The 12,439-nt window shown below is 43.6% G+C and overlaps 1 protein-coding gene across 4 annotated transcripts in view; it reads right to left on the reverse strand.

Annotated features, from left to right (window-relative positions):
* The window catches only part of NR3C2 (nuclear receptor subfamily 3 group C member 2), a 750,782-nt gene that overhangs the window by 689,074 nt on the left and 49,269 nt on the right, over nucleotides 1–12,439 (reverse strand). For all 4 annotated transcript variants that reach the window (XM_085641641.1, XM_085641639.1, XM_085641640.1 and 1 more), the window contains exon 2: nucleotides 9,266–11,051. In XM_085641641.1, coding sequence (XP_085497767.1) covers nucleotides 9,266–11,049 — 1,784 coding nt within the window. In that variant the 5' untranslated portion in view covers nucleotides 11,050–11,051. The remainder of the gene's footprint in view (nucleotides 1–9,265; nucleotides 11,052–12,439) is intronic.

The following is a 12,439-nucleotide window of genomic DNA, read 5'->3' on the forward strand; positions in this document are numbered from 1 at the left end:
TTATCCAACCTAGACGACAAGAAAAGATTTGAAGAGGCTATATTGAACTACCTTATTGACACTGACCTACCTAACACAAATATACAAACACTTTGGGACGCTCTTAAAGCATCACTGAGAGGAACTTTCACAGATATCAAAACAAAAATCAATAAAACAAGCAATGCCAAACTAGCGAAATTGAAAGAAGAAATAAGACAACTTGAACTGACTCATACAAGAAACCTAGATAAAGATATCCTAAGACTAGAACAAGATTTTAAGCGAAAGAGCCTGTGTATGGCTAAACAAATGTAAAGGTCTCAAGTTATGCGAAGCCAACAGAACAAGCAAAATGCTGGCCTTCTACCTTGAACAAAATACAGATTCCTTGCTTGTCAGAAGACTATGCGTCTCTATGTAAACCTATCACCCTGACAAACTTCAGGCACACTGAAAGAGAATAAAGCACCCGGGACGGATGGCTTCACAGCCAAATTTGATAAAATTTCCACCCAAACTATCCAACCGATCATGTTATCACTGTTCAACTGCTTTGCAAATCCAGGAGCTATCTCAGGTACAATGGCAGAAGCCATCATTGTAGTAATTCCAAAAGAAGGGGTATACCTGACACTCCCCAACAACTACAGATCCATCTCCTTGATAAACCTAGACTGCAACATTTACTCAAAGATATTAGCCAAGCACCTTAACGCATTCCTACCTCAACTAGTAAGTAACACCCAAGTGGGCTTCCTAAAAAAAGTATGTCAAATGACAATAACCGTATATTGTGCCACGTCCTCTACAAAGCAAAAACATCTACCCCGGCCTCTGTCGCTATTACACTAGACGCTGAGAAAGCGTTTGACATAGTATAATAGACATTTCTCAAACAAGCCCTAGACTCCTTCAGCCTAGGTGAACCCTCTATTGGGTATCCTGGATTAACAAAGGTATCTGCTTCCCTCAACAATTAGGATCCAAAACCTCTCCTTTAACCTTTTTGAGCTTACAAACACAATACCATCTGGAGAGCTCTGAGTTTTAGAATTTCCTCAAATTTAAAGCAGCCATATCCAGATCTAAACATCACTACAGAGACCCCATCCCTTCCAACACCTGTGTCTAATCACCATGTATACAAAATGTACCACCTATTACCTCCAAGGCAACGAAAATAAATAGTAACATAATGACTCCTCCAATCCCATATCAGAGTCTGATTGGAACGCCATATGGAAATCTGTCACTCCTCACAAAATCTCCCTGGTACTCTCCCAAACCAAATGTTGGCTAATGCAAAAAGCTTACTGGACCCCATCTTGTCTCCACACCCTGAAAAGTCTGGAGAGCCCCATTTGTTGGAACTGTAAAGAGGAAAAAGGCAATCTTACCCACTTAATGTTGCACTGCAAATCACTGACCCCTTTCTGGGGCAGAGCTTTCTCTTTTTTCTCAACTCTGTTTAACATCCACCCTAAGAAAGAATTCTAATTTCTCACCAAAGGATTTCTTCACCCATTACCTCTAACTGGAGGAACACATATAAAGCTTCCTTTCAAGCCTGGATTAATTGGATGTAATATATCAGAGGTGCTGACAACACTGCATTACAACACTCCCCCTTGAAAACGCAATACAGACCCATATGGGAACCCTTGGATAACTACTTTGCTATCAATAAACCATTGCAAATTGTGTACAAGTTGTCCTAACCTGGTAGGGATACCTCTCTATATTTTCTCCCTAAGAGGGAGAAAGTAACCCAGAATGTCTCAACTGTCCTTCTCAACCTACCCTCCACCCGTGTTCTTAATATTGTATCCTAACTCAGTCATGTGCCCAAAATATTTACTCATAAGTTTGTATACTGCAGTGTATGTATGACAGAAGAAATTATTGTATCAAGATATCCTAACTCATGTGATGTTCTGATTCATCAATGATTTTGTATTCATTTGTCCCCTTCTATGACAATGAAACTAAAGAACCACAAGTTATCTTTCACGCCAGTTAGGCAGTGCAGGTTATTCCAGTGGCCTAAATTGTTGCCCATATGCTCCGCTCACAAGCGTCATTGCTGGGCATACATCGTCATGTGTGACATACAGGATAACTCCTGGAGAAAGAAATTGTGCGCAAAAGAAAAACCAGCGTAACAATCAAAAACCATGATAAACAGTTATTTATGGCTCCAGAGTTTGAGATCATTTTTGTCTTCCGTGACATCCCACGATAGCCAAACTTTATTACATACGTTTCAGTAGAAACTCAAAACAATTCAAAACGCTTACATTTCTCGTTATGAACATCTTTGAGCTTGTAGTCCAGAAGTCAATAATACTAGTGATCTAGACAGAATGCATGATCCATGCCTCTACACACATGAACCAAACAATAACCAAAACGTGATTTTTTTCCACCTTTTAGGGTGAGCTACAGTGCAGTCTAACTTGTACTTTTGAGAAATATTTGCAACTGTATGTGTTATTTTACTGAATAAAAGTTGTTCAAAATATAAGCATGTTATATTATCTGTTCAGACACATTCAACAAGCTGATGAGAACAAAAAGCCACAAAGTATAAGTTATACCCGTATCTCTCAGTTTTTAAGAACCTCTTGTCTGCAGTAATACTCCTTTCTTGGAAATTAAATGATGTGCATTTGTGTGACGGACAGAAATGTTCTGAAAGAGTAGAAACGAAACGAGAAAAGGCGAGAAAGACTGATGCAAATCTCAGTTTCATTGAAACAGACATGAGCCATATACAAAAGAAGCAAAAAGGGTCTTACTGAGTCACTTGCCTGAATTTTGCATTAAGGGCGTGTGCTCTGACGAAATTTTTATGTTGAGAGTTGTGCTTTCACTGCAAACAATTATACAGCATTACTTTCGTTAAGGGTTAGGAACCATGCAACAGTGTTTGAATTTGTATTTGATAATGAACTAATATACTTTGGGTAAACTGTGTCCATTGCATCTTGCGTATATGAACTTCAGCAGCGCTTCTGACTGAGCAAATCTGTCTAATCTCTGGTCTGTTTTGTTCTCAATCTAGGAGGATTGATAAATCGATTTCAAAATTCCTTTGTCAACTGAATCAAAGCTGCCAAGGTTTCAGATTGCTATGTGTGACATTTTCATAATTTCAGTGTAATTATGAGTGACATCTCAATGACTATGAGTGACACTTTCTCACAAGCAAAATTAAGCAATGAAGACGAGGGAAACACACAAATATCAGACATTATACCAATTTGAGCAACAACAAACTCTAAGAAGATCTTAAAACTGCTGCAAAGCAATCACCAGAAATGAAAGGGCACTAACCTAGTGCACTTGTAACGTGAGTGTACTGTTAAACAAATGTGCAACCAATACACCCACACAGCCAGTGGCAACTACACAACACAGGCACTGACCAGGCGGCACTGCTGACTTACTGCTGGTTCTGAAAGTAACTGGACCGGCACCAGGGTGGCGGCGCACTAGTGCTATTAATAGCCAAAGTCATCGAGAAAACCGTCAACAAACAGCTGGCCGCCTTCCTCGAGACGAATGGATCCCTCGACCCATCACAGTCTGGATTCCGGGCCAACCACAGCACCGAGACCGCCCTCATCGCCGCCACTGACGACATCCGAGCCCTGATGGACAACGGGGAAACAGCGGCCCTCATCCTCCTAGACCTCTCCACGGCTTTCGACACGGTCTGCCACCGCACCCTAGTACAGCGCCTCAGCAACGTCGGAATCCAGGAGAAGGCGCTGGAATGGATCGTCTCCTTTCTCAACGGAAGAACACAAAGAGTCCGCCTACCACCGTACAAGTCAGAGGCCACCGAAGTCATCTGCGGCGTCCCTCAGGGATCCTCACTGAGCCCGACTCTCTTCAACGTCTACATGAGCCCTCTCGCGGCCATCGCACGCCAACACAACCTCAACATAATCTCCTACGCCGACGACACCCAGCTGATCCTCTCCCTGACCAACGACGACCCCGCCGCCGCCAGAGCCAACCTGCACAAAGGGATGAGAGAGGTAGCCGAGTGGATGACGACGAGCCGCCTGAAGCTGAACTCAGATAAGACGGAGGTCCTCATCCTGGGCTCCACGCCCTCCGCCTGGGACGACTCCTGGTGGCCCCCCGCCCTGGGCACCGCACCCAAACCGACAGACCACGCACGCAACCTGGGTTTCATCCTGGACTCCTCCCTCTCCATGACCAGGCAAGTCAACGCCGTCTCCTCATCGTGCTTCAACATCCTGCGCATGCTTCGGAAGATCTTCTGGTGGATCCCCACGGAGACCAGGAAGACCGTCACCCAGGCCCTCGTCACCAGCCGACTGGACTACGGCAACGCACTCTACGCCGGAACCACCGCCAAGATCCAGAAGAGACTCCAGCGCATCCAGAACGCCTCAGCCAGACTCATCCTCGACATCCCACATCACAGCCACATCTCCGGACACCTAAGAGACCTGCACTGGCTCCCGATCAACAAGAGAATCACCTTCTGCCTCCTTACCCACGCACACAAAGCTCTCCACGACCAAGGCCCGAGCTACCTCAACAACCGAATCAACTTCTACGCTCCCAGACGCCACCTCCGATCCGCCAGCCACGCCCTCGCCACCGTCCCACGCATCCGCAGAACCACTGCTGGAGGAAGGTCCTTCTCCTACCTGGCCGCCAAGACCTGGAACTCCCTCCCGGCCGACCTGCGCCTGACCCAAGACCACCTCTCCTTCAGGAAGAAGCTCAAGACCTGGCTGTTCGAGCAGTAGCGGCACCCCCCCCCCCCCCAAGCGCCTCGAGACCCTACGGGTAGGTAGTGCGCTCTATAAATTTCCTTGATTGATTGATTGATTGATAATTTAAAGCACCTTTTGAAGCAGTGAGAGAGAGATACCTTACTGAGTCACTACTTAGCTTGCGAGGCGACTTTCGATTAGTGGCAATTCGTAGGGGCTGTCTCGCCGCAACGACTTCAGCTGTAAACGTCAGCCTGGACATGAATCTGTGGCTCACCAGCAGCTGCACAGAGAGGGGCTGGTGTGCTGGGCTGCTGAGGAACCACTCCAACAGCCGACGCGGTCAGTGGGGGGGTTCAGCTGAGCAGCTGGTTGGGTCCCGACACGTGATCATAATTTTTTAGATAAAATAACCATAGCACAACGCTGTCACAGTGTGAGCTGTGCTGCCATTGCCACTGCCCGCAGCCTGCCATAACTTTAGTCGAACTGCAGCCGCAGTCCCCACTCCTCACTCACACTTTGCGGGTGACCCCAGGATGTCCACGACCGCCTATTAAAGAGTGTGCGTTATAAAACTCCATCCTGACCTCACCCAGGCTGATGTCTCGGTAGCAGCCATTGGTCAGTCATGAATGTATAATCCTTAATAATGCTGCAGGGCGATGTCGGGTGAGTGATCCTGTTACATTGAGCAGCTTGGAGCTGCGGACTCTCTGAGCCATCCCCTAAGCCTGCTGGGAGCAGCATGCCTGCCACTCCAGACCAGCTTTAGTTCCAATTAGTCAGTAATAGTGCATGCTTACTAGCGCTCCGCATGACAGCTGAGAAGGCGCTATTATCCGTTACTTTGTATTTCAGTGCAGGGATGCAGACTACCACACTGAAATGTGTTAGTTTAACGCCTGATGCGTGGTACTTGGCAGGGCTGCTGCATAGGGATACCTCTGCCTGCAGTGTTTTGGTCCCAGAGGGAAATGCAAATAGTCATTCAAAATAGGGAGGGAGATACCAATTGGGTGTCTATTGGCCCCTTTCTTATTTACCCTTCATGAAATTATATGGAAAGGTATTTGATAAATTTTGCCCAGGACAATGCCTCAAGTGGGTAAGAGCCCAATCCCTGTGCTCTTATATGCAGACAACAGCTTACTGGCTAGAACACCAAATGCATTGCAAAAAACGTTTAGACTCGTTTTTAGGTCGCGACTAGCGTCGCAGTGCATGCGCTGCTCGCTCTGCGAGATCTATTGTCGTCGGGTTGCTTTTGGAAGTGGGGTCGAAGCTCCGCCTATGCTTTTCATTGGCACGTTGTGTCACACTTTATGTTAAACGCTCGCTTTTGATTTGGAGTGAGGCTTATTTGTTCCCGCCCTGTCTCCTTTTGCCCCCTCTCCCCCCACCCGGACTGGATATTTTGCTCGCGCATGGCGTTTCCTCCGCCTTGCTGCACGTTCGCCCGGACTGGATATTTTGCTCGCGCACGGCGTCTCTTTTGCTTGCGCATGGCGTCTCTTCCGCCTTGCTGCACGTTCACAGACAGTAGACCCTGGCGAGCTCAGCTGCTGCTTGTTATTTGTTATAGAAGGGCTGGATCCATGTACAAACCTAACAGAATCCTATGCTAAGACTAGATCTCATTTTATTAGCGGTACCCATATGCAGAATGTACCTACGTGTCAGCAGGTCAGTGCCATTAGGCAACTTCACTTTGAAAAAACCATGAAAGCAGTCTTTAGGTCTGCCTCTACATTGGGTGTAAAGTCGCATAAGGAAATGAATGCAGGCTATAATAGTAAATTCTTGCCTGCTGTGACGTATGGTACGGTTCTAAGGAGCTATGTGGACCTGACAGCTCTGAAAAGCATCAAGAATGCTTTTCTAAGAAGGCTTTTGGCGGTACCACAAAATACCTCTACTTATATTTGCCATTCGGAATTAGGAGTTAATTATTTGGAGGATATGATAAGAATTTGCACTCTAGCGTTTTGTTTTTCTGTATGGTCGAAGCCTGAGATAAGTTTCAAATGCTTGGTGATCCAAGACTGCTTGGCTCTAGAGCATGTCCACCGGATTCAAGGTTACAATTTGTTAACTGTTGTTGCAGGAAGCTTCGGGAAAATAGAGATATTCTCGAATCCTGAAGTGATTAATGTCATGACAAAAAAATATTAATAAATCTTTATTTTTCAACTGGTAATGAAGACAGGGTGGCTAAGGAATACTGCAAAACAATTGGGTGAGCTCATTCTGTGCTCTCTAACAATTTCAGTATTCAAGCATACCTCCCACATCTATTGAATTCTCAGGATAGTTTTTGTTTTCTCGATTTAGACTGAATATTGCCCTCTTTTTACTAGCCTTTCGAAACAGTGGCAGGTTGGGGGAGGTTCCTCCGCATGCTGGGCCCCTGGGATAGTTTTTCAGCGCAGTAACACGTTTCACTTAACGTATTTGTTCTTTTTATATAATTCCTAGGTCAATGTTCTTAGTTCCTTTCCTATATCGTTTTAAATTCAATCAATATAGACTTGCACTGTTCTTTTCACAGATGTTGTCTACAAACCATATTTTTCTCTGTAATTAGCACAACACAGCACACATCAAAACAGCAAAAACGAGAAGAAATGAAACATTTCTCCCCGTTGCGCCAAGGTAAGACCAGGTTTTCCCTGGTCTTACTTCTGGCGCTGCCTCCTATTTACGCCTCCCTTGTAAATAGGGGGCAGCGGCAGAATCAATGGGTGTAACATCCACTTCCCTTCCCTTTCACGCTAAGCATAGCATGAAAGGGGGCCTTATTTACAAGGCAGCGTTAAGCCACGTTAAGTGACTTAATGCTGCCTTGTAAATAAGGCGAAGCCCCTATCGCCACAGGATCGTCGTAAAAAGTGACCTTCCCGTGGCGATCGGGTCTTGTAAATATGCCCCTATGTTTGCACATTGCGCTTTATCACTGTTTATCGCTATTTAAAACATTGATTTTATAACATTTTACATAAATGTTCTTTCGAAAGTGTCATAATCACTTGTATTTTATATTTCTTTTATGGTTGCTATTAATCGAATAATGATAGATTGAGTGACTGACTGTATAAAATATGTTGGAAACAGAAATGCAAAAAAAAAATATCACAAAACAAAAACATCATTTTTTTCACAAGTACATGCAAAGACCAAATGACTAACATGCATTTTTCAACTGTGTCACATTTCTCTCCCTCTCTCTTTCTAATAGACCAGACATGAATACAGTGAACTGCTAATATTTCAGAAAATGCATTTTGGTATGAAACAAAAAGATCACCATGGTGCATTTCGCCACTTCCCTGAATTGTAAATATACTTTTCATAGCAGCAGGAGAAGGTTCAACTTGCAGAGAAAGCTTTATCATGACCAATCTTATCATAAATAAGGGTTTAGAGTTAAAATGTTTGTTCTGCCGCACTGATGGCTACGTGATCAAGAATCACTTAATTCGAAGTTCTTAAATATCACCTTTCTGCAGATAATCTCTGGTGTCTAGTGGGAGCATGTCCATGAGAAGACTACTCAGCTTCTCAGCTGCATTGTTTTACTAGAAGCAACTGAGTAAACAATGTCTGAAGCCTCAATATTGAGTCTGCGGCAAACCAACTATCATCATAATGACCCTTTAGCACCAAAATTCTCCTTTAGCATCTCATGGCCTAAAGCGAACTTTTGCTTTGTCATGACAAATGACAACTTCATTGCCTTTTCTAAAACTCTTGTGGTAGTTTCATTAACTAACATTCCATTTGTTCTGTGGGGTCTTTCAATGTTTCAATGGCAATTTTTTGTAAGAGGACATCAACCATAAGACTGATCGTGCAGAGCCAGAGAGTGGCAGAAATACCGAATTGTTCCAATTATATGTAATGCGAGATGGTTTTGTGGGCATTCTATTGGAAGCTGACTCTGTTTCCAATGGCAGCTCCTCTTTTATCGTGGACACACTCAGCACCTCTTTCACATTAACAGAGCTGAAAACTTTAACAAAATTGGGGGCATATGCACAATCACAGTTTTCGTCTCAAAGGAGTAACATGAGGAAACTAACCTTCCAACTCACTTTTTATGTCTTGGCCAACACAAAAGAGAAAGAGATTCTCATTAAAGCAGCTTCGTTAATATTTCTCAAACTACATTTTTCAGTCATTTGGTGTATAAACATTAACTATCAAGCAATAACCACCAATACCCGAAATTCAAATGAGACAACACTTGATAACAAATTCCTACTGAACACAATAAAAACAAATATTTAAGACTAATCCCATTCATATGTCCTTAAAATCATACAGGGATATTTAAAGACACAGATTTACAGATAGATTTTAGGTAACTAAAGACACTGCAGGTTCAAACGGTGACAAAATATCAACACCTAATCAACAAACAAAGAGATCTGCCGACTGCAAAAGAAAAAGATTAGATAACCAATCCTATCTAGATCACCATCAGTTTCACAAACAGTGTAATATAAACAATGAACACTCACCTCGACATATTTTCAGGAATGTAGCCAGAACCTGGAAATCCATCACTCCTCCTTGATGTCAAAGAGTTTTGAGATATGTCAGAGTGTGATTTCCACGTTTCAACAAGTGTACTGACTGGAGGAAAATGCTGAAAAGACTGGTCTCTGCTCGCAACAGTCCGTGGTAAGGATATTGTACCTTGGGCTCCAATCCTGTAGTGAAATGACTGCCCTCCTGAGTTCACACCAACAATGGCCGATGAAGGCATGCTGTTTTGTTCATAGTAGCTGCCATTGTCAAACTCCTGTTTAATCCCCATGGAGAGGTCTAGATTTGGGAACCCACTGCCTTCACAGTTACCAGTAAATGAAGAAATTGGTGGTCCTAAAATCCCAGAAAGAGAGTAATAATCTTTATCATCCATGAAAGAAAAATAGGATCCCTCCATAAACGGAAAAGGGTTTATTGTTTGACTGCCTTTGAAGGAGGAATTAGAACAAGACATTTTTGCTGATTCATGCTTCACAGATGCAGAGAAAGCTGAATTAGGAGTGACTGTATTACTGTCTCCAAGACAAGCGCTACTGAAAGCTCCATCTGGGTCAGGTTTAATAAACTTAACAAGGCGGGAATGATCAGCGTCACTGTTATTTAAGATTGAATTTTCCAGTACTTCCATTCTAGGGAAATTGATTTCATGAGAGTTCTTTGTTTCTGCATCAGGAACTATATCTGTAGGTGTCCCGCATGCAGCAGGTGTGCCTGAGGTTGGGAAGTTTGGGGCACTGTGTCCTGGACTAGATATTGAGGATCCTTTCAAACTTGCAGCAGGGCTGGAAAGAGTAGATCGGTTTAAGATTGAAGGACTAGAGATTGAGCCTCTAGAACTCTGAACATTTCCAGGACTGCATATTGACGATTTCATAGCAATATTATTTGGACTAGAGACTGGAGATTTTACACTGCAATGACTAGGTGGGCTTGAAATGGGTGATCTCATGTTACTAAGTGGACTAGAAAGAGGAGAGCCCATGTTACTGGCATGAGCAGGGCTATGGGACACGGAGCTCCTGTTTTCAATGTTTGGTGAACATTCTATGGGTGTTCCCCTGTTCACTGGACTGTGCATTGTTAAATTACCAAAGCTAGCAGAACAAGCAGTTGATGAAATAGAGTTATTTACAGCAGGGCTGCAAAGCGAAGATGCCATATTAGGACTACAACCTGAACAACTCCTTTCGTTGCAAATGATAGGGCTTTTGACATTGCTCCTCAATGCCCCACCATTCAAAGGACTTTCAGAGGATGGTATTACAGATCTTGAGGGTCTATTTGTATTGTTTAAAATGAATCCACAATGATTGTTTTCCTTGTAAAACCTGGCCATCAGTTCCACAGTTTGATTATTTTTAGAAGGGCTTCCGGTTCGCTGCTCATGGTGTGGATCGTAGCTGAAATCTGCATCCCGTATCGAGTCCATATATAAACCCATTGATTCAGCAACTGTTGCAGATAATTCTTTTGATTCAAGATCAGGTTTTGCATGTTGTGTTAAAATGCCGGACTGATCATTGTCTTGCTGGAGGTAAGGGAGTAGGTCTGGCTTTTCCTTATTGATTCCTTGATCACTGTTTTGGGGAAAAGAGCAGGAACCACGGCTAATGTTTAGAATTTCCATTGAGGAGCTGCTGTGTGCTTGCGGTCCAGCACCTGCAGCTGAACACCCTGCTGAAGGAGGAGCTTGGCTCCATCTTCTCTCCATTTTGGCTCCTTTTGGACAATCTGCGTATTCTTTGGTCTCCATACCTAGCACAAATAGATTAATAAAATAAGTTTAGACATGGTGCCTTCACTTATGTGATAAAACTGATGAAACAGATGGCAAATAAACATGTCAGTGGCAAAATATAATTGTACTTCTCAAGGTAAAGCAACTGTAGACAAGAAGAAAAGCAATTTACGAAATGCTTTATCCTTCGAGGACTTTTCTAGAGAGAAATGATAAATAAATACATCTGGAACATAAAATGTGGCTTAAGAGGAGTAGATGACCTTGAAGGAATGGGAGGTCTTGAAAACTGAGCAAACGTTTAAGTCACATACCACTTACTTCCAGTTGACACATTTTAGAACAGTAATTGAAAATTGCACAAAGAACTGCAGAGCGCATCATGCTAGGTTTTTTATATGTCACAACAACTATAACATACACACACAGTCACGCAAACAGCTGTTCTCAAATTTAAACTACTTTTCATGTGCATTTGCTATTAGTTATGTTATGTTAACAGGAATTTATAGAGCACAACTATCACTCCAAGGAGCATCATGGCGCTAAAGCAGATCACTTGACAGACAGGGTCGCTGAGGCTAGAGGAATAGATGAGTGCTCTGCAAAGAGCATCCGGGGCAGTAAGAAACCAGGTTTTCAGGACCTTCCTGAAGACAGTTTCTGAGTGGATGAAATAAAGGTGGTTGGGGAGTTGGTTCCAGGCTTTGGAGCCAATCACTGCAATTGATTTTTCCCCCTTTGAGACACATCTGAAGGCTGGGGGTTTTAGCAAATTTGCGTTAGATGATCTGAGAGTGCGGTATGGGACATTGCGTGCAAACCTAGGCCGAAGGTAGTCGGGCCTGAGGAATGGAAGATTCTAAAGGTGTTTAGCAGAATTTGGAACAGGATTCTTTTGTGGATTGGTAACCAATGTATTGCTTCCAGTGCAGCCGATGCTGATGACCTCCTGGGCCATTTTAATACTAGGCGGGCTGCTGCGTGTTGTACCATCTGTAGTTTGTGTAAGACCGACTTGTTAGCTCCTGCTTAGAGGCTGTTGCAGTAGTCCAGTCTACATGTGATTAAGGCCACTGCAACTGCTTGTCTCGCCATACTAGGGAGTAAGTCAAATAACTTTTAAAGTGATTTTATCAGGTGGAAACAGGTACCCACCACTGCTAATGATTGCTGGTGGAAGGATAGTATTGAGTCAAATTTGACCCCCAGATTTCTGGCTACCGTTTCTATGTTTGGGGGAGTGGGGATGTCAGAGGGCCACCATAGACTAGGGGAAAGGGTGTTTCCTTTCCCCAATGCCATGATTTCTGTTTATCTGAATTACATTTTAGGTGATTGGCTTTCATCCAGTGAAAAACCGCTGTGAGCCATTGACAGAGATTTTCCTCAGCTAGTGTGGTGT

The sequence above is a fragment of the Triturus cristatus genome, chromosome 2_2 (assembly GCF_964204655.1).
Source record: "Triturus cristatus chromosome 2_2, aTriCri1.1, whole genome shotgun sequence".
NCBI lineage: Eukaryota > Metazoa > Chordata > Amphibia > Caudata > Salamandridae > Triturus > Triturus cristatus.